The sequence below is a fragment of the Lepidochelys kempii genome, chromosome 14, assembly GCF_965140285.1.
Source record: "Lepidochelys kempii isolate rLepKem1 chromosome 14, rLepKem1.hap1, whole genome shotgun sequence".
NCBI classification, from domain to species: Eukaryota; Metazoa; Chordata; order Testudines; family Cheloniidae; genus Lepidochelys; species Lepidochelys kempii.
The window spans coordinates 23,699,610-23,722,153 of NC_136393.1; the positions used below are offsets into that span (position 1 = coordinate 23,699,610).

The 22,544-nt window shown below is 39.0% G+C and overlaps 1 protein-coding gene across 3 annotated transcripts in view; it reads left to right on the forward strand.

Moving 5' to 3' along the window:
• The window catches only part of MYH10 (myosin heavy chain 10), a 144,736-nt gene that overhangs the window by 94,209 nt on the left and 27,983 nt on the right, over window positions 1–22,544 (forward strand). For all 3 annotated transcript variants that reach the window (XM_073310850.2, XM_073310851.2, XM_073310852.2), the window contains 11 exons: window positions 425–598; window positions 4,423–4,537; window positions 9,663–9,856; window positions 10,116–10,237; window positions 11,562–11,631; window positions 11,736–11,896; window positions 12,854–12,962; window positions 13,049–13,180; window positions 14,592–14,798; window positions 16,404–16,541; window positions 17,188–17,311. In XM_073310850.2, coding sequence (XP_073166951.1) covers window positions 425–598; window positions 4,423–4,537; window positions 9,663–9,856; window positions 10,116–10,237; window positions 11,562–11,631; window positions 11,736–11,896; window positions 12,854–12,962; window positions 13,049–13,180; window positions 14,592–14,798; window positions 16,404–16,541; window positions 17,188–17,311 — 1,546 coding nt within the window. The remainder of the gene's footprint in view (window positions 1–424; window positions 599–4,422; window positions 4,538–9,662; window positions 9,857–10,115; window positions 10,238–11,561; window positions 11,632–11,735; window positions 11,897–12,853; window positions 12,963–13,048; window positions 13,181–14,591; window positions 14,799–16,403; window positions 16,542–17,187; window positions 17,312–22,544) is intronic.

Genomic DNA, 22,544 nt, shown 5'->3' on the forward strand with positions numbered 1-22,544 from the left:
TGGTAAGGGGGATGTATAAAACCCTTAGATAACTAGGTAGAACTTTGCAGTTCACATAAGGCTTTTATTGACAAGCATTTGAGTTCTGTAATTCTACTGTTGTACACAAAGAAGTATGAGATTACTGTAGAACTGAGGATGTTTTTCAGGATGTGCAGTATGTGTACATAGTCTAAAATGGAATGGACTTCCTCGAACTCATTAGTCTCTTAAATTTGTCATTGGTGAAGTGTATTTAAATAAAATGGGACTTGAGCAAATGAAATCTCAAACTTCACACATTCCCTCCAGAAACAGGTTTGTTTTTTTTTTTTTTCTGGAGTGTAATGGGTTGGTGTATAAGATTTTTAGAAGGACTTAATTAAAAGTATGAAACCAGATGTTGAGATAAATTCTTGTTTAAATACACTGTTTGTTTTATTAGGCAAACCCACCTGGTGTACTGGCTTTGCTGGATGAAGAATGTTGGTTCCCTAAAGCTACTGACAAGACATTTGTGGAAAAATTGGTCCAAGAACAAGGAACCCACTCCAAATTCCAAAAACCACGGCAGCTAAAGGACAAGGCTGACTTCTGCATTATTCATTATGCAGGGAAGGTATGGATTGTATGTTGAACAATTTGAACTATTGTGTTATAAATAGACTAGTTTCAGCAAAATCTGCTAAAGCTTTAGCAATGATATTCAGCTATGTGCATGCAAACTCGGCTGTAGGAACAGTTTAGTTTTCTTTTTGTTAAAAAGATATTTGAGAGAGCTTTTACTGAAATCCCGATTGCTGGATCAGAACTTACAGTGGCGGAGCTGTAAGAAGATATTAAACAGATTTGCTTGAAGAGATTTAAGCTTTACAAATAATAAACTAAAAAGGGCTTTTGGTTCAGAAACCTCTTATGATTGCATCATTTCTATTTGTGGTAAAGTTGATTGCATAGTAGGTGGATCTTTTTTTATAGGGTTTCTCATTAAAAGAATTTAATTATTAAAATTGGCACTCTTAAAAGGTTTCAGATTTGACAGCTTTTCAAATCAGTCCTCTATATTAGAATAGGTTCAGCAGGGCAGTGGCAATACCAGCTTCCTCTTCTTTGTTCCTCCAAAAGGAATATATCTTTTGAAAGAATCCTTTTAGGGCTAAGGCCTGGGCTACACTGTGGGGAGGGCGGTGGGTTTCGAACTAAGATATGCAACTTGCTGAAGTCTAAGTATTTTAGTTCGACTTTCCTGGCCATCCTCACGGCAGTGAGTCAACCATGGCAGCTCCCCCGTCGATTCAGTTTACTCCTCCTGCCGAGGTGGAGTACAGGTGTCGATTCAGGGATCGATTTATCACGTCTAGACGAGATGCGATGAACCGATCCCCGATAGATCGATCACTACCCACCGATTCTACGGGTGGTGAATGCATACCCTAAGAATGTATTTCAGTCATCATTAATCATTCCATTTTTGCTTCCCCTGCTGAGACTCTAACTGGCCCAGTTGTGATGTGGACAGTTGTTCATCAGGAAGTGGCTTTTTTTATCTGTATGTATTACCTACTGGATCTTCCATGGTCCAGACTTGAACCAGTGCCATTGAATTTTTCTGTTTTATACTTAACTGTTCTAGAATTCGTGCTTCTACTGGATTTGGGCTCCTCAGGCTAAATGAAAGCATTCCTCTTAGAGTGGATGCTCTCGACTCTTTTTTTTTTTTTTTTTTTTTTTTCTTTTTTTTCCCCCTCCCATTACCATGACCAGTGATTCAGCTGTTTTTATGGTTATTCTCATCTGTATGGCACACACAGTAACTATGATCAACCTCTGGATGGATTTTACATTCATATGTGCACAGGAAACTCCCTGCTCATGTTGACAAGGAAGTTTAAATAACATACTCTTTTTTTTTTTTTTTTTTTAAATCATGGACCAGTAAATGTCCCAGGAACCGGGCCTAAGTTTGACATAAGATCAGATACCCTGTCTTCTCATTCTGCTTCACTTTAAAACTTCCCTTCTAAAAGAATTGTGCTCCAAAACAAAATTGTAAAAAACTAATGCATTTCCATACCCATTAAAACTTTCTTCCTTAAAGGAAAACTCTTACCTTGTATAGCTAAACAAACCCATATATTTATCTTATCAGAATATAAAGTGAAATTTCAAATTGGTAACTTCGAAATACTGACACCTGTCACTTTTTCACAGTTCCCACAACTGAATTGTGCTTGTGTGTCTGAGCGCTCAAGTTTTACCGATACGTCACAGCAGGAGGGCCAGTATGATAAAGAAAACAAATGTAAATAGAGAAATTTGGAATAATTTAGTATCTGCCTTCGTGGCAGGAGGCAGTCCAATATTTCTTGCTGTGAAGAGTTGTCCACTTGTGTTATGGAGAAGAACAATCCAATTTAGACTGGCTTGGCCACTTCTGTGATACAGGCACTGTTGTGCAAATTTTTGTGGCAGGTGGAGGTGCTTAAAAAAACTTAGGAAATGTGTGTTGTCATGCAGTTCTACCAAAATTGAAACTCTTTGCGAAATCATGTTCATTTAAGCAAAATGTCATTTTGGAGGAAAAGAAGAGGGGGAAAAGTCTGACCTTGTCAGTGTCCTGTTTCAGCACTGTCAGTGGCATTTTTTGCTTTTTCCCCTTTTAAAGGACTTTTTGTTTTGAAACTCTTTATTTTGTATTATAACGTATAAAATAAAAAGTTAAAACCTTTACATTTTTGTCAAAACATTTTGATCTAAATATTTTTTTCATATTTTTCAGATAATTTCAAAACTTTCAGGTTCCATTCCAAATCAAAACAAAAACCTCAAAATCCTTCACAAAATGGTGTTTCTATCTCCGCACAGCCCTACTGGTCAGGTTCCTGTTAACTTCACTTGCTGTCTAACTGTGAGTTAGACCAGAGGTTTCCAACCTGTGTTGTGTGCTCTTCTGAGAGCTGGTTGCTCATATGGGTGCTGGCTGTTCTTTGTTTCTAGATGCAATTATGTTAGAATACACAAAGTACTTTTTGTAGTTTTACCCACCGTGATGTTAAATGATCACGTATATGATGGGGTGGACGACTAAACAATCTCTGTATTAAAATGGGATGTGCACACTATGAAAAGCTTGAGAGCGCTGAATTTATACTTGTCATCCTCATGGTTGGCAAAATCTTGGAGGTATTAAGTCCTTTGTCGGAGACTGATATCTCACTTTGAGCTGATGCCAAATTTTTAAAGGTGTCTAGGCACTTAGCTACCATTATAAAGTAAATATTTTTGAAATTCTGGGCTTGAAATATTAATTGTAGAAAACTTCAGTATTCAGCTGCTGAGCTGTATTTCTAATATCACCCCAGAGTATTCTGCAAGACTATCAAGATAGAAGAAGCTTTGTTTGTTTTCAGTATTATTAAATAACAGTTCGTTGTCTAATTGCAGTAGTCATCCAAATCTAAAAGTATCAGTTATTTGCAACAGATCCTTAATTTACTCATCTTTGTAATTTAGCTGCATTAGTTAGAATCTTCTTATTTTACATGAGTTGTTTTGACATTTCCACAGTAAAGCTTCTGCTTGAAAATAACTTGTTTGAAAATGTTTTACCCATCATTGGTACAAGCAGCAAAGCTTGGCTGTCTCATCAGCAGAAGTTGGTCCAATGAAAGATACTGCCTCCCCCACCTTGTCTCTCTAGGCAGCAAATAAGATGAATAAAATGGGGGTGAAAGCAAAACTTTCTTTTTTGTAAAAAGAAGAGACTAACAAATATGTTAGAGACTAACAAATTTATTTGAGCATAAGCTTTCGTGAGCTACAGCTCACTTCATCAATTGCATTCAGTAGCTCACGAAAGCTTATGCTCAAATTTGTTAGTGCCACAGGTACTCCTGTTCTTTTTGCGAATACAGACTAACACAGCTGCTACTCTAAATGTCACAAAAAAGAAAGGTTTCAAAGTTTAAAACTGCAGTTGATAGCACTTTGTGCTAACAAAGGAGAAACAGACTGACACTGTCAGCCACATAAACATCAATAGGACACAAAAGGCATTTTAACACTTTTTCTTGAAAGAATAGAAGAGGGAAATTCAGAGAACACTGTTTAAAGGATCATGTATCAGAGGGTTTGCCACTTTTACAGATCCAGACTAAGAGTCCTGTGGCACCTTATAGACTAACAGACGTATTTGAGCATAAGCTTTCGTGGGTGAATACCCACTTCGTCAGGTGCATCCGATGAAGTGGATATTCACCCACGAAAGCTTATGCTCCAATATGTCTGTTAGTCTATAAGGTGTCACAGGACTCCTTTTCCTGTTTTAAAGGATGTTTTCTTGGGAAATAGCTTTTTGAAAACCGTAGTTAAAACAGAAAACAAAACCCAAGTTAGCAGTGTCCCAATAACTCACCACATGTACCTTTGCTTGCTTCTTTATAGGTAGACTACAAGGCAGATGAGTGGCTGATGAAGAACATGGATCCTCTGAATGACAATGTGGCTACCCTTTTGCATCAGTCTTCTGACAAATTTGTTGCAGAGCTTTGGAAGGATGGTAAGAAAATATACTGCGACTAAGTGCAGATTTCATCATCATCTGAGATGTAATCTTGTTTGGATGAGTGTTTTGTTTACACTCTTTCCTGGTCCATAGCTGAAAATAATAGCAGCTTAATCCCGATAAGCTAGCCCTGATTAAACAGCCAAAACTATAAGCAGAGGGAGCTGGTTTGTTCCCTAGACCCTGAATTCAGTCCCTTGCACATGTACCATCCCTTAATTTAGCTGCTTTTTCAAAGCATTGCTGTGTATTGACAATTGCTCTGAGAGTCCTATCTGAAAGTCTTTGGAGTTAATCAGTTTCAGACTTGCTATAAAAAGCAGCAGGAGGGGCCACTTCTGGTGGTGCTGCTGCTTAACAATGCTGTTTTCATGAAATCAGATCTTACTGGGCTTCATGTCTGTAATGTGTGCAATATGTCTGTATCTTTTTCAAGCAAATTACAATTAATTAGCATATTAAAACATTGTAAAAAGTATTATTCCCATGGATTTGACCTTGCCATTTAGCTAATTATCTGCACATCAGCTAACATATCATCTTTCACAACTTCCACTAAAATAATGTAAAAAGCACAGTTAACCATGGAAACACTTTGCAAGAGCTGTTTGTTTTTTATTTATTTATTTATGTTTACACTCACTCCAGTGTATTATGCTACATTTTCATATTTGGGAGCATGCCATTGTCTGTTTTTTGATACAGAAGACACCTGAGCAATAGGCTTAGTATTGAGTTTCCCATATGATTTATGGGATGAAGAACGCTTAATGATTTGTGATTCAGCTACAGAGAGCAGTTTTATGAAGTATATTTTACTCTGAAATCTGTCTTAGGAAAAAGGCTTTTGTTTTTGTTTTTTTCTCAAGTAAATCCACTTCCCCTAAAAACACACATCAGTCCTAATACTCAAAACTTGAATCTAAGGATTACTGAAATGTGCATGGAATATGTGTGGTCTAGTTGCTTTTGTAGCACAATTTAAAGTTTGCTTGCGATTGTTAAAATGTGTTCTGTGTACTAACTAAGTGTCTTGTGTATCTGCTCTTCTGTCTTTCTGTTTTTGCTGTTTCTCTACCTTAGAGATTCAGAATATTCAGAGAGCATCTTTCTATGACAATATTACTGGTCTTCATGATGCACCAGGTGAATGTATATAAAATCATAGGCAGGATTGTACCTACAGGAAAACCATTTTTGCTTATAGGCTTGCACGAACTGTTCATTTCATGCTAAATTTAGATATATCTACAAGGCAAGTGACTTTGAGTGCATACCTATTCAATTGCTACTGCATACATATTGCATCTTATATTTTATGCACTGCACTTAAAGCATTGCAGGTTAAAAGGTTTATTACTGCTTCCTACTTCTATTTTGAGACGCCAGATTATTTCTCTGATTGAAACAATACTCTGATAGGTACAGGTATTTGAAATCACTTGTAGGATTTTCAGTATTCTCATCTTTGTTCACAGCCCAACTTTAAGAAAAATTCTAAAGCATTTTAACACTTATGTGCTCTTAAAAAAAACAAGTAATTTGACTTGTGAACATTTTAAGTGGTACAAATGCAGTTGTACAGTGGCTCGTTTCAAACTCCTGTAAACTTGTTTTCACTTAAGAGCTATCTAATGTTTGCTTTCTCTACAAACTCTCCCTTGATTTTTTTTTGTGAGGAATTGAATTGATATTTGCAGTTTATCATATGAGTTCGTCCAGAACACTTAAATTACTACTTCCCACCCCCCAAGAGTTAGAAAGTTTTTTTTTAAAAACAAATGGAAAAACAACAAAAACCACAACAACTTATAATAGGCACCCTTAAACTTAAGTTTTGCTTTACATTACCTCATTACTAGCAGTATTCCCTTTATTTCTGTAAACTAGCAGTATTCCTGTTACTTTCCTAAAATAAGTACTGAAGTTATGTTGTTCAGTTATCCAAGGCAGCTGAAAGATTTTTAAGTTACCACTGTATTTCACGGGCCACCTTTAAGGAAAAGCTGACAGTCATTTACCTTTGTTTAATAAATAAATAAATAACCTGTTCTTTCATTTTATTTATTTTTGTAGTTTTCAGATATACCTAGATGGTTAACTTGGATTATACCCACACAATTTAATGTTTCAGTTATCACAGAGCTGTAAAATGCAAGTTTGTGTGTGCTTAGTTGTTGCTGTTGTCTGTTTACACACAGTATCTTTCTAATATTTTACAAACTGCTGGTTTCTTGCATACGCTGTAGGATGGCTAAACATATCTTTGAATCCCATTTCTGGTGTAGATTTGCATTCTGCTTTCGGCTAAATGTTTAGGACATGAGCCTATAAACACATTAGCTCATGTATAGCCAGTGGAACTACTCAGCTGCTTAAAATTAAACATGTGGTTTAATATCTGTAAGATTTGGGCTCTAATTTCCAATTACTTTGTTCACTTGTCACTAAGCTACACCTACTAAAGGGTGACCATACTGTCCAAACTCATTACGCCACATACATTCAGATTCTAATCTCAGCGTCAGCAATAGAATGATGTAAATCATACTTTCAGGGTGGGGGACTCTATCCTAGGAAGCAGTGATTCTGAAAAAGGTTTTCGGGTCATGGTGGATAATCAGTTGAACATATCAGCTGAACATAAGCCCGCAGTGTGGCCGAAAAGGCTAATGCAATCTTGGGATGCATAAATAAGAGTAGAGAGGTTATTTTACCTTTGTATTTTGCACTGGTACAACTGCTGCTGGAATACTTTGTCCAGTTCTGGTGTCCACAATTCAAGAAAGATGTTGATAAATTGGAAAGGGTTCAGAGAAGAGCCACAAGAATGACTAAAGAGTTAAAAAACCTGCCTTAGAGAGAGTGATAGACTCAAGGACACCTCTATATTTAGCTTAACAAAGAGATAAGGGGTGACTGATCTACAAGGCTGTAAGTACTGCATGGGGAATAAATATTTGATATTGGGCTCGTCAGTCTATCAGAAAGAGATATAACACGATCCAATGGCTTGAAGTTGGAGATAGACAAATTCAGACTGGAAATAAGTCATACGTTTTTAATAGAAAGTAACCATTGGAACAATTTACCAGAGGCCATGATGGATTCTTGAACACTGGCAATTTTTTAAATTCAAGATTGGATGCTTTTCTAAAATTTCAGCTTTAGAAATTATTTTGGGGGAGTTCTGTGGCCTGTGATACACAGGAAGTCAAATTAGATGATCACAGTGTTCCCTTCTGACCTTGGATTGTATAAATCTATAAATTATGAAAATATGAGAAGCTGGTTCCAACTTGAAATATAAAACATTGTCATTTATGAAATATTGTATATGAAATAAGTAGACAGAACCAATTCTGAAAGCATTGTTTTGTTTGAATGACTCTAGGTATAACTACACCTCTACCCCGATATAACGCAACCCGATATAATGCAACCCAATATAACACGAATTCGGATATAACGCAGTAAAGCAGCGTTCTGGGGGGTGGGGCTGCACGCTTCGGCAGATCGGCGTGTCTGGCTCTGACATGCTGCTCTGAGCGGCGTGTAAAGGGTGCCAGGCTGGGCAGAGGGGTTGGATAAGGGGCAAAGGGTCTCAGGGGGCTGGTCAGGGGACAAGGAGCAGGCAGGGTTGGATGGTTTGGAGGTTCTGGGGGCAGGGCGGTCAGGGGACGGGGAACGGGGTGTTTGATAGGGTGTGGGAGTCCCAGGGGGCCTGTCAGGGGGCGGGGGTGTGGATAGGGGTCGGGGCAGTCAGGGGACAGGGAGCAGGGGGGTTGGGTAGGGGGTGGAGTCCTGGGGGTGATTAGGGATGGGGGGGGTCCTTTGGAGGGGGCGGTCAGGGGACAAGGAACAAGGGGGCTTAGATGGGGGTGGGGTCTTGGGAGGGGTGGTTGGGGGGTCTCTGGAGGGGGTAGTTGGGACAAGGAGTAGGGGGGGTTAGATGGGTTGGAGGTTCTGAGGGGTCAGTTGGGGCAGGAAGTGACTATTAATAATGGAAATGCTCAAGGCCAAAGCAATTTCAATCTAATGCGGTTTCACCTATAACGCGGTAAGATTTTTTTGGCTCCTGAGGACCGCATTATATTGGGGTAGAGGTGTACTTGTTCCAAGCTTACCAGCTAGAAACTGATTACCAGTGCATACTGTATGAATTCAGTAATGAGAAATGCCAGCTCCCAGCATCAAGGTATTGAGCTTCCTTTTTGGATAAGAAATGAAAGATTAGAAAAAGTGTCTATGGTTAGTTCACTTTGGAAATTTTGGCTTTTGAGTTACATTCAGACTCCTATGCTTCATGAAGAAAAAACTGTAGAGATATCTAGTAAAAATTTTAAGTTACTGAATGTTTTTGATTTTTTTTCTCTCTTCTGAAGTCTCTTTTCTGATGCTTTATTGCAGCTTTGGAACACCTTTATGAAATTTTGTTCTGCGCTTTTTGTACTTTAAAGCTATTGCACTTTTGGCTGAGGAAATCTGTACAGTTTGATGTTAAAATAACTAAGGCCTTTCAAAACTCCAGCATATTTATCTCCCCTTTCTTTCACTGAAAGCATAACCATCTATAGAGGAGCTAAGAGGAAACCTCTTTTCAACTAGTCTCCAGTATACATCAGGGCTTTTATTTCATTCTATTAATATTTATAGAACATATATGTGATTATTCTAATCTAAGAAGATGTGCAGAGTTTGTGCAGTTCAAAGTTTCAAATATTCAGCCTTGAATTATTTTGCCTTTAGAAGCTTTTTTTCACATCATTCATAACTTGCAGTTTCCAAGTAATTCTCTTTTGCTCATCAGTCAAGAGTTCACTTAAAATAGAGACAATGGCTTTATTGGTGCATATAGAACTTCAAAATAAAGAGCTGGATGTTTTCGTACATAGTTGTCAAAGCTACAGTATTCTGCCATATAAGTTTGTGGCTTTCAATTCCGCTGCTTCTGCACAGTGTCCCGAACACATGCTGTGACTGCCTTGTCTACTGATGGCATCTTCTACCATTTGTTCCACAAAGCTTTTGCTGCTGCACTGTCACTCCTGTGTACTGCATATTTTTATATCTGACTAATGTTAAGATCTGCTTAATTTTATTTTCTTGTCATTCCCAGTGGACCGTATTGTGGGCCTGGATCAAGTCACTGGTATGACAGAGACTGCTTTTGGCTCTGCATATAAGACCAAGAAGGGCATGTTTCGTACTGTTGGACAACTGTACAAGGAATCTCTCACCAAACTGATGGCAACTCTCCGAAACACTAATCCCAACTTTGTTCGCTGCATTATTCCAAACCACGAGAAGAGGGTATGGGTTGAACACCAGTTTTGTCCTCTTAGCAATTTTTGACCTGAAAATCACTATCTGGGTTCTAAATGGAGACCTCATACAGATGCACACTGTATTCCTCCTTTCAAAATAGGGAGAGTACTTAAGATATTCATACAGGCAGAATATTTCTTCTGTATCATGTGTACATGGAAACATAGGTGAAGTCGTGAAAAATTATAACTGTCTTTCCTTCATAAGTTCAGAGTACAAAGGTATTCTTTGTTTCCTTGTCCAGGCTGGAAAATTGGATCCACACCTGGTTTTAGATCAGCTTCGCTGTAATGGTGTCCTGGAAGGAATAAGGATTTGTCGACAAGGATTTCCAAACAGGATAGTATTCCAGGAATTCAGACAGAGGTATGACTAGCTTGGGTTTTTACAATTTATTTTTTTTCAGTTAAAACTTACACAACAGTTTGGGGGGTGGTTTAAATTAAAAAAAAAAAAAAAAAAAAAGAAAAGAAAAGAATCTGGAGGTGGTTTGAGGCTGAAGTGCTGAGGGGAGGGTGTTTGGGATACTTCCTATTTTCCCTTTCCAACACCAGTCGTCTTTCTTTTGCCATCTCATGTCTCTTCCCACGCAGTTCCAAACCATTCTCCACACAGGCACCCAAGATTCCAGACGTTTAAAAATAACGGCAGACACAGTTTTTCCTGAAACTTCTTTCGATGTTGATTATATTTAAAGTAAGCCAGAGTAGTGTCATTCGGGTCTCAGGGAGGAAAATATTTTCTTTCCTTTTTTCTTGATTTTTAGAGTAGGAAGGTGAACGAGGGTTGGTCAAATTTTTGTGACTTTGCCTCCTGGTGGTAAGCGCTCTTGTGTGTGAGTGCAAAGGCTCTTTACTTTAGGTAGGTGTTAAGAAAAGCTTACTGAATATACTGATTATATTTTTAGAAACAGAGTAACTGGAATGCTAGCAATTGTACATTTTGTCCTTTTCTGGCAAAATTGTAAAAAGCGCTAGAATCCCATTTTTCAAAAGCGAAATGGGTGTTTTGGTGCCTAAGCTACTTTTGAAAATGGAACTTAGTTTTTTTTTAACACATTTTTGAAAATCTTGCCTTGGGTGTAGCTTCCTTTTTCAATGGTGTAAAAAATATTTCCTAATGGATCAATTGAAACATTTTCTGGATAAACTCTCTTTGAAGTCATTCCCCACCCTCTCCCCCAGTGGGTTTGGCAATTCGCAGCTTACCAGGGTAAACAGCCTATTTTGGTCTTTCTTCCAAAAAGCAGTACTTCAAACACACTCTCTCTCTCTCTCTCTCTCTCTTTTTTTTTTTTAAAATGTATGGAGAAAGACTTCCCACACCTCTCTTCTTAGTGCATTTGTGTCAGTTCTGAAACACTTTCTGGGTATTCACAGGTATAGGAATAAAATACCTAAATGTCAAGAAGCCAACTCAAGGAAATTTGGCATTTTAGACATTAACCTTTCCTTCTCCAAACAGTATCTTATCTTAAGTGTGCGCGTGTGATGGGTGATGGTTCACTTCTTGTCACACGCTGCTGGTGAAAACATTGAGGCTACCAGTTCATTCTTCTCCCTTTTTTGTGAGAAAAGTCTCACACTTACAGTTCAGAAATAAAGAAAATCAATGCCAGTTTGCTAATATGGTTGGGCTGGCGGTGATTCGTTAGTGGGTCCAGTGGTTTTGTTCTTTTCTTGACTTACAGGTATGAGATCCTTACTCCTAATGCAATCCCTAAGGGTTTTATGGATGGCAAGCAGGCTTGTGAACGAATGGTAAGCATTTAGTGATATTTAGATGTAAATCATTTAACATTTGCAGCCAAGAGTACATTGTTTTGTGCTCTTTGTTATAAAGAATTGATTTGCCTTTCATTTAGATCAGAGCATTGGAGCTGGACCCCAACTTGTACAGAATTGGACAGAGCAAGATTTTTTTCCGAGCTGGTGTCTTGGCACATTTAGAAGAAGAACGGGATCTGAAGATCACAGACATCATTATCTTCTTCCAAGCTGTCTGCAGAGGATACCTGGCCAGAAAGTGAGTGAATGAGCAACTGAAGTGGCCATCTAAAGTCGAAACTTAATCCTTTTAAAGTTCTAATACATACTTTCTTATAAGACGACTTGGCTTAACCCAGTAAACTGTATGATCTTCAGTAACAGTTGTTTTAGGTTTGACAAGCTAGTGAATTAACAGATCGAATAATGGCTACTGGCAAGCTTGCAAGCCTAAACTGACACTCGCTGAGGATCATGCGATTTATCATAGTTCTATAGTCCAGCAAGAATGTCTTGACAAAGGGGTGCATCTTACCTTTTTGACTACCTCGTGGTGCCATTCTTTCTTTCTTTTTTTTTAAGAATTTCATTTAATTGTTTCGCATTTTTGAGTTGAAATAACTCAGGTACATTTTTATCTAGCTAAAGCTAAGCCTACTGGAGACCATAAAGTCTTACTCCTTTTTGTTACTGTTACTGTTCTAATATATTAATGTGTTAAAATATTTGACCAATATTTGGTCAGTTGACCAGTTTATTTTTGGACCAGTCAAATGCCTAGCCCTAAGTTGGTTATGCGATTAGTATGAAATTGTAATTTTATTTTCATTACCATTGAATGTCTTAATTATTGCTTGGGTGGTTATGTATTGATGGCTTTAAAAACTCTCTTGCTCTACCAGTATGTCTCAAACCTAACCTGGAGGGCCACCTCTAGGATTCAAGGGAGAGTTCAGTCTTTGAGGTCATTTGTGGGACTTTTAGCACAGGGGTCAGCCTATCACAAACGCTCTTTGTAATATGAATGCTGAACTTGGGTCTTAGCTTGATCCTTAGATGAGAAATGATCACTCTAGAGTTCTGTTTCCCATAAATCGGGTTAGTCAGCCTGTTGTGGTTTAAAAGTGTTCCAGAATGATCACCTAACTACAAATACAAATATACTTTATGCTTGGCCTTACTAAGTGTGGAAAATGTTTTGTGCTTCTGCCTTTAGGGCCTTTGCAAAAAAACAGCAGCAGTTAAGTGCATTAAAAGTCCTGCAGAGGAATTGTGCAGCGTATCTAAAATTAAGGCACTGGCAATGGTGGAGAGTCTTCACAAAGGTTGGCTGTTTTCTGTCACTTTCTTTAACACACTATGCTACACGTTTTCCTCCATACACACAGTTCACTTTCTAATTCCATTGCAGGTGAAGCCTCTTCTGCAGGTTACTCGACAGGAAGAAGAACTTCAGGCTAAGGATGAGGAGCTGCTGAAGGTGAAGGAAAAACAGACAAAAGTGGAGGCAGAACTTGAGGAGATGGAGAGGAAACATCAGCAGGTTTGTTGTGCTAAAGATCAAGTCTCTAATGGCCAGGTACTGACCTAAGTCTTGTGTGAAGAACTCCTTTTGACATCCGTGGGAGCTCTGTGGACAGAGAGCATTGTACAGCAAGTGATTAACTCTATTATGTGAGACAAGACCACTTGTTGATTTCACTCATTTACCTATGGATCCAAACCTGACAAATCATCTTGTTTCAGAACAGAGGGACAGGTATTTTGACAGCCTTTTCTGTGCTTTTAAAAGGGGGGGGGGAGGGGAAAATGCTGCTGGTAGCATTTTAAGTGTAAATTTCAGGCCAGGAAACTTTTCTGTAGCACTCCTATGTTGTAAATAACCAGTGAGAGGAAACAGGTTTGTATGAAGTTTATTTTTTGTTGTTTCTAACTGAAACTGGATCAGAGTAATGATGAATATGTGTGTCCTATTGAGCAGAAATGTTGTATGATGTCATTGTGATTGGTATTTGTTCCAGTCATTTAAAATCTTAATTGGTTATTGATTGGTGAAGACATGAGTTAATATTGCAGAATCTACAGAGCAGGAAATAAAATGAATTTCAATCTAGGGAAAATAATACAAAATCAGACGAGCAGTAATTCCAAGAGAGCTAGAGGAAATAGTGGACATCAGATTAGACTTGAGCTTGCTCTTTGATACAGTAGCAAAAAATGCAAAAGAGAATTTGGGTGGCCTAAGCAGAGGTATCCTATCATAGTTCCTCGTGGGTGATGTCTTAGGCCCATATGAAGTGCCCAAAATAAGAAATGCGTACTAAGATGATGAATACAGTGTAAAAAGGAAGTAGGAAAAAAACTGCACAAAAACTGTTTTTTAGATAAATGAGAAGAAATTCAGAGAGGAGCAACAAATGACAAGAGGCTGGACAGACTGGTTGCGGAAACTGTCAAAAGGACTAAATGTGGCTACTTTGTCTAAACAGAGTCTTAAGTCAAACTGTCTAAAAGTATTCAAAGAATGTAACTGCCAAGGAAGGAGAGCAATTGTTTAAGATGATGTAGGAGGGAATAACTAGAAGTAATGAGTTGAAATTAAGAGTAAAGTAAAATAAGGTAGTCAGACTATCTTGTTTAGATCATTTCTGCCTGGTAGACCAGATGTAGTCTCCTCAGGGGAAGTGTAGTGGGAAGCTCCATCACATGAATAACTAAAAACTGAACTGGACACAACTTCAGAAAATACCCCCTAGGAGACAGTCTAGTGCTGTGAGGCAGAAGGTGGACCAGATGAAGAATGGTCTTATGCTTTTAACTTCTGTGACTTATTGGTAAAGGGTACATGTTAGTTTTCAACTTCTGTAATAATCAGGTCTATAATCTCATGTGAGACCTTTCGGCAACGTAGCAGTAGAGAATCTTGAGGGTTCGCTGTTCCGTAACCTTTGCAGATTGTAGAAGAAAAGAACATTCTTGCAGAGCAGCTGCAGGCAGAGACAGAGCTGTTTGCTGAAGCTGAGGAGATGAGAGCCCGTCTGGCCGCCAAAAAACAAGAGTTAGAAGAAATTCTGCATGATCTGGAATCCAGGGTTGAGGAGGAAGAGGAAAGGAACCAAGTCCTGCAAAATGAAAAGAAAAAGATGCAGGCACATATTCAGGTACTCCTTTTAGTGCACGGCAATTGGAAGGACGTATGATCAGAACGCTAAAATATTGGGCTATAGGCTCCCCCCCAGTAACTTTGCCTGGAGGGAATGAAAGGAGTGGAAACAATCGCGCCTTTGGGTCGATGGTAGGGGGAGTGAAAAGCGGTATCCTAGCATCTTGGATCCATCTTGTACAAATTTGTGGTCTTCATGGGTATGAATATTTGGTGAAACAAGGGAGAAAGGAGTAGGTAATATTTGCAACATCATTCTCCTTGAAACAAGCATGGATTTTCCCCAAGTATACGTATGCAGAAAATGCTGTCTTGGGAGTTGCACCAAATGCAGGTGGAGAGTTGGTGGCAGCATGGCTCTTGAGGGAGCTTTAATACCATTTGAAGTGGGGTGGGGATTGGGAATACACTGCACAGGGCCTAGGTGCTTCCCTGTGGGAACTAAGATCCATGTGATTTCCTCAGAGATGGAAGTGAAATGTTTCATGCTTGTTCGTGACCACAGAGAAATCCATTCACTAGGTCTTACCAAAGCATGCAAAGACTGTTTCGTCCACTCCAGATATGCTCAGATTTTCTTTTGCACTCTCATGGCTGCATCTTGATGTGGGTTAGGTCTTATATTTCAGACTTGAGTTGGGGGAGACTTTCAAAAAAGCCTTGGTGTAAAGGAACATGCAGCCATCTGAAAGCCAGGAAGTGCTCTTGAAAATCTTTCGCATTCTTCCATAAGAACTCAGGTGGTCTTCCAAGTTTTGTGGGAGAAACTGATTTGGAAACAACTGTCAATTAATGGAAAATAGTATGATGTTAACCATGGCTGCAACTGAAGTGTTGAAAAGTGCTGTTATCAGCTCACTTACATGTATATCTAGATGTCCATGCCAGTCTCAGAAACCCTCTTAGGGATCCAGATCCTTTATGAGGTCCAGCAAGCTCCTTTCACTGCATCCCTCTCCTCATCCTCCTATATATTTTTTAGCAGCGCCCCCCCCCCCCCCCCCACACACACACACTCTTAAATTTAAAGGTCTGTTAAGTGGCATTTCTGCTGTGCCCCAGATACTAGCAATGTCAAGCGTTACACACTTGCTTGTGTGCAGTGCTCTCTGGGGAAGCTTTGATATAAATAAAGCCTAATATGATGGGGGCTGTAAAAGGAAATTAAATGTGAAAAAAACAGTGCAATGTTATGGCTGCCATTTCACAGTCCAAGTGGCTTGCATTCCTTCTGGGAGCCATATACTCTGCCCCATTGAGTGTGCATCTGTTAAAGTTAATATACCATACAGCAGTACAAAATGCAACATGGCTGTGTTAGCTGCTTTGGAAAGCATACACTTGAACTTCCTGACTTATAGTATAATTAAGATTTATAAGCACAACTTTGCACTTACGTAGTGTATCAGATTATGACTATCTAGTATAAAGTTGCATTATACTAGGGTAAGGCTCTTACAATTGAAGCCACTTTTCATTGTTAGCGCTTTACTCTGGAAAGCGAGGGAGCCTCTTTAGAAATAGTGAGGAGCTTTGTGCTTCTGTTGACTTGGAGCAGATGGGAAATATGGAAAACATGATGCAATTGTGCTTTCTTTCTTAGGACCTAGAAGAGCAACTTGATGAGGAAGAAGGAGCTCGACAGAAGTTGCAGCTTGAAAAGGTAACTGCTGAAGCTAAAATCAAGAAGATGGAAGAAGAGATCCTACTTCTAGAGGACCAAAATTCCAAATTTTTGAAGGTGAGAAACCTGTATGTGATGTAAGTAAAACCTCTCATGTTAGAAGAAAATGTGGGAGGTGGCAGCTTGCAGTGGACATGTCAGGCTTTCTGGTAGTGTCAATGTGTTTTTCAATGTATTCTCAATCCTTCCAAGATTATCCTTGTATTGTGATCTTCCTGGAAGGAGGCAGGCCTGAGCTGCTTCCTACAGACTAAATACAAAATGCAAAATTTTTAGTAAGAATCTTTGGGAGTATTTATCTCACTTACTCTCATGCAGTGCGCAATAGCATATACAATATATATTTTTCTTGTCGACAGTGACTAACGATTTGGAGTGCCCCAATTTTTGAGTACCCAACTTGAAGCTCCTTATGGGGGTCCACTTTCAAGTGGTTTGTTCTCAGCACTTTCGGAAAAGTGTTGGGCACGGACTATCTAAAAACGATATCTCAGGCGTGGCATCCCATATCACCAATCACCGTTAAATGGGGGCGTTCATTATTTGGCAACTAGTCAAACTGAGCAGTAATGCTAACTTGCAGCCAGTTGGAATAAAGCTTGTACTAAGGTATAAGATTTCTATACAGAATTCCTACATTCACATTCTATTGGTGCCTGAGGGCATTTTATATACTCTAACAGTCAATCTTTTTATCAACTAGGAAAAGAAACTAACGGAGGATAGAATTGCCGAATGCACCTCTCAGCTGGCTGAAGAAGAAGAAAAGGCCAAAAACTTGGCCAAACTCAAGAACAAACAGGAAATGATGATCACAGATTTGGAAGGTTAGAGATCTTTTTGAATATGCCTTCTAACAACTTGACACGTATGACAGGAAGTAATAGGTCACTTAAAGTAAATCTGAGTACAATGGAATCCCTGTTTTATGCACTAATTAGGGATTGAGGAGTTCTTAAAATTAAGTTCATAAAATTAGAGTGGATACGCTGCGTAAATTGTAGTACGGCATACTTCATCTTTCTCTTCTTGTCTTTCAAACCACTGCAAATTGATTTCCAGGATATTGAAGGCTTTGGAATGTGAATGAATGTTGACTTGTTCTTCATCAACATCACTTTCTTAATGTTTGTTTTTTCGGTGGGGAACAATGGTTTGTATACCTTGGTCATTCATAAGATTAGTGTTACTAAAATGGAGGTGCTATGTTCACTAGTCTCAAGTATGACAAATATGTCAGATGCGCCCCAAAATGTTCATCTTTTGTGAGGGCTTGGATACCTCAGTAGCTGCTATTTATTGTCCATCCAGCCCTTCTTTAGCTAAGTGTTCCATTTGCATCAGGCGTCTTCTATTTTGGCATAGCAATTTTGGTGTCGCATATGACCACACTAACCTATGTCTGGTCTTCGCTATTAGTCCCTCACTTTTGGAAACCCATTTAATGTACAAACACTTCTTTAAAAATTCAAGATGCTAGATGCATCCTTTTAGTAATAGCAAACAATGCTTGCCTTTTCCAGATGGTAGCTGCAATTTCATATGATAAAAACGTTCAAATGACATTTTTCTAAAATAATGTTTAGGGCTGTCAAGCAATTAAAAAAATTAATCATGCTTAATCGCACTGTAAATAGAATACCATTTATTTAAATAGTTTTGGATGTTTTCTACATTTTCACATATTGATTTCAATTACAACAGAATACAAAGTGTACAGTGTTCACTTTATATTTATTTTTGATTACAGGTATTTGCACTGTAAAAAAACAAAATAAATAGTATTTTTAAATTCACCCAATACAAGCACTGTAGTGCAATTTCTGCATCACGAAAGTTGAACTTATAATGTAGAATTATGTGCAAAAAAACCTGCGTTCAAAAATAAAACAATGTAAAAGTGTAGAGCCTGCAAGTCTACTCAGTCCTACTTCTTATTCAGCCAGCCAATCACTCAAACGAACAAGTTTGTTTATATTTGCAGGATACAATGCTGCCTGCTTCTTGTTTACAATGTCACCTGACAGTGAGAACATGCATTTGCATGGCCCTGTTGTAGCCAGCATCGCAGGATATTTATGTGCCAGATGCACTAAAGATTCGTATGTCCCTTCATGCTTCAGTCACCGTTCCAGGGGACATGCATCCATGCTGAAGATGGGTTCTGCTCGATTACAGTCCAAAGCAGTGTGGACCGATACATGTTCATTGTAATCATCTGAGTCCGATGCCACCAGCAGAAGGTTGATTTTCTTTTTTGGTGGTTCGGGTTCTGTATTTTCTGCATTGGAATGTTGCTCTTTTAAGACTTCTGAAAGCATTCTCCCCACCTTGTGTCCCTCAGATTTTGGAAGGCACTTCAGATTCTTAAACCTTGAGTCAATTTCTGTAGCTATCTTTAGAAATCTTACATTGGTACCTTCTTTGCATTTTGTGAAATCTGCAGTGGAAGTGTTCTTAAAATGAACATGTGCTGGGTCATCATCTGAGACTGCTATCACATGAAATATATGGCCGAATGCAGGTAAAACAGCAGAGGACATACAATTCTCCTCAAGGAGTTCAGTCACAAATTTAATTAACATGTTATTTTTTTAACGAGTGTCATCAGCATGGAAGCATGTCCTCTTGAATGGTGGCCGAAGTATGAAGGAGCATGCGAATGTTTAGCATATCTGGCATATAAATACCTTGCAATTTCAGCTCCAAAAGTGCCATGCAAATGCTTGTTCTCACTTTCTGGTGACATTGTAAATACTTTTACAAGAGATAATGTTGCCCTCTTCTTAAACAAACTTGTTTGTCTTAGCAATTGGCTGAACAAGAAGTAGGACTGAGTGGACTTGTAGGCTCTGAAGTTTTACATTGTTTTGTTTGACTGCAGCTATGTAACAAAAATCTATACTTGTAAGTTGCACTTTCGCAACAAAGAGATTTCACTCCAGTACTTGTATGAGGTGAATTGAAAAATACGATTTTTTTATCATTTTATTGTAAATATTTGTAATAAATACACACGTTGATTTCAATTACTACACAGACTACTATATATATGAAAATGTAGAAAAACATTCAAAATATTTAATTTCAGTTGGTATTCTTGTTTAACAGTGCGATTAAAACTGATTAATCGTGATTTATTTTTTTGAATTAATCGCACGAGTTAACTGCGATTAATTGACAGCCCTAATAATGTTATAGGCTAACTATATTTGTTTTGGCTAGCCGAAATCATATATGAATAAGTAATTCTAAATAACTTTTGCTTGTCTTGATGCTCTGTTTATCTAAAAGGGTTCCTTTTCTGCTCCTGACACTTGTTTCATATCATATGTTTTTATAAGAAATACCATAAAATGTTTTCTAAGCAGCCACTTGCCAAGTCAACTTTGTGTAATCTCCTCTTAGAGTTGATTATACAAAATGGCTTCTGGCGGTAAAATGTCTGGTTATTGTGCAACTCCAACTTGGCACTTAACGTTGTGCAAAATTTATAGTCTGTGGTGTTCTCTGCACCCTAATTTTGAAATAATGTCTCATCTTCTGTACTATGGGCAGTTTTGCTTCATATTTTACAACTGACTTGATTATGGAAGAATAGAAACGTTTGAATCTTCTTCAGTTGGGCAAAACTAGAACTAATAAGGGTAGCAGCTGACTTTTGTACCAGTTTTGAGATACTTCAGATGCCTTAGGATGGACATAAGTGGACTAGTTACTCACTGGAAAAGAATGCTTGTTTAAACGTCTGAGTAAATCAGCTTTGGCCACTGCTGATTTGCCTCAACAAACTGGTGGATCTTAGGGGGCACTGCGAGGACCATTTTTTAAAATGGAAAGCTAAAGTTGATATGCAGTACTCATGCTTGCCCTCCTTGCCCAAGGAAAGTATAACTATTTCCTCTCAAATAGCTTCAGTATAAAGAGCCTATAGTCTATATTTATTAGAGCAATGCTGCAGATGATTTAAGAAAGCTAATATAATTCAGATGACTTGTTTAGGTTCCCTAATCACAAAATGGGTGTCACTTAAACACTTCATCCTGAGTCCGTTTCCATTATTTTTAATATAATGATTGAGTCATCTTGTAGCGCAGACCTTGGAGTTCTCCTTCCCATCTAAACCACTAAACCAATGAACAATTTGGTTTAAGGACTTTGGTGTCCTCCAGGAGAGGACTCCTTAGTCTGAGTCTTGCTTCTCAAGAGGTTAACTGCAGGAAAGGTGACTTTAGGACACCCAAGACTCTATCCTGAATGCAGTACAGCATGAAAACAGAGCCTGAGAGCTTTTTCTAAGTAGAAAATCCCTAGTCACTATGCTTCTTGCCACAGAGGTTTGTACACTGCTGCGCTCAGTGCATTCTATTCATGCTGTGACCTCTTCAGGCCTCTGTCATTGGGCCAGACAATGGGGTGGAGGGGGGCCTGATGTAGGCTAAGACCAGATAGGGTGATGCAGCACATGGAGCCAGCCCACTCAGCTGGCAGCAGTATAAGGAGAGGGCTGTCATCCAGAGAAGGATGGCATAGAATGGGGGGGATAAGGACTTTTGAGCTCTGTAAGGGAAGGGATTTTTCAGTCTCTCTAAACCCTGTCCCATCTCCCAAGATACTCAAATCTTCCTGGAAGCTCAGGAATAAAAAACTAAAGACCTCTTCTAAGATATTTCTGAAGCTGTGTCCAGAGGATTCATATTACTCTGCATCTGTCACTGCAAGGTAACAACTTGCCGTAGCAATCTGCTCCGTCCCCAGGAAATAAAACTCTTGTGATTCAGGTAATTGCCAGACCTGCCCTGGGCTCCACTGCTTCCTTTTGTTGTTCCATAACTTGTCTGGAAGTGAAATATTTCCTCTGACGTTGAACCAAAATGCTGTCCTTTGGAAACTGCTAAATTGGTGTTCTAGCAAGATTGGGATTCTTACCAGAAATGCCTTCACATCAATGAAGTTCACTCTTTCCTGAGGATTTTTGAACTCTAATGATATTCCCTTATTCCTGAGGGAGATCCCTCCTTGTTTCACCCTTCATTGCAGAAAGATCATAGAGACAGCTTGCTCATCTCCTGATAGTAAACCTGGCTTCTCAAGGCTGCCTGGAAAATTATACAAACTGTCAAATGGCTTATCTGACATAGGGCATCTGTCTCTTCATGTGGGTTCAGTCATGCCCTGCCCCAAGAAAAAAAAAATCTCTGTGAAATCCTGTGCCTTGCCAGAGGGATCCCCTTAGTGGGCAAAAGTGAAGCATAAGAACATAAGAATGGCCATACTGGGTCAGACCAAAGGTCCATCCAACCCAGTATCCTGTCTACTGACAGTGGCCAATGCCAGGTGCCCCAGAGGGAGGGAAGCACTTATAAGGGCGGGGAGAGAAATTACCTCAGTGCAGCTCACCTTTCTGCAGCAGGACAAAGTAATAAGATGTCTTAGTAGTGACTTGAGGGCAGCACCTGAGACTTTGAGGCCTGGTGGTCAGTCATGAGAAAGAGAGCCTTTGACCAGTGCAAGCACTAACTCATCTGGATGCATAGTCCGACACCAAGCAATCCTCATATTGTCAGTAGAGAGGGAAGAAGCATCAGCAGTGGATAAGCCCTGTGTACGTAGCACTCTCCATACATTCCCTTAAGTAAATATAGGCTAAACACACAGGCTTTGGCTGATGCAGGCTTTGGCTTCTGTCTTTGGAGTAGTACTTCCAGCTTTCTCTGGATATATGAAAAAGGGAGAAAATCTTTCTCTCCTCCCCACCTCCAACAGGTGACTGATTATTAGTGCCCTAAGGTACATGTCCTCTTTTGTCCCTTAAAGTGTTTCCTGGAGTACTGCCATTAGAGACCAGACCATTTGTTGTAGTTAATATAATAAAAGGACAAATTTTAATTGTACTTACCTGAAAGCTTGACGGATGCTGCTAACCAAGAGGAACTTTTGAACTGGATTGAAAAGATGTATTTTTCTCCCAAATTAGGGAGACAGACTAGTCTAACCAGATATATTACTAATCAGAAGGAATGAAACTGGAAATGGAGAGGCTCCAAAATCATTCCATCT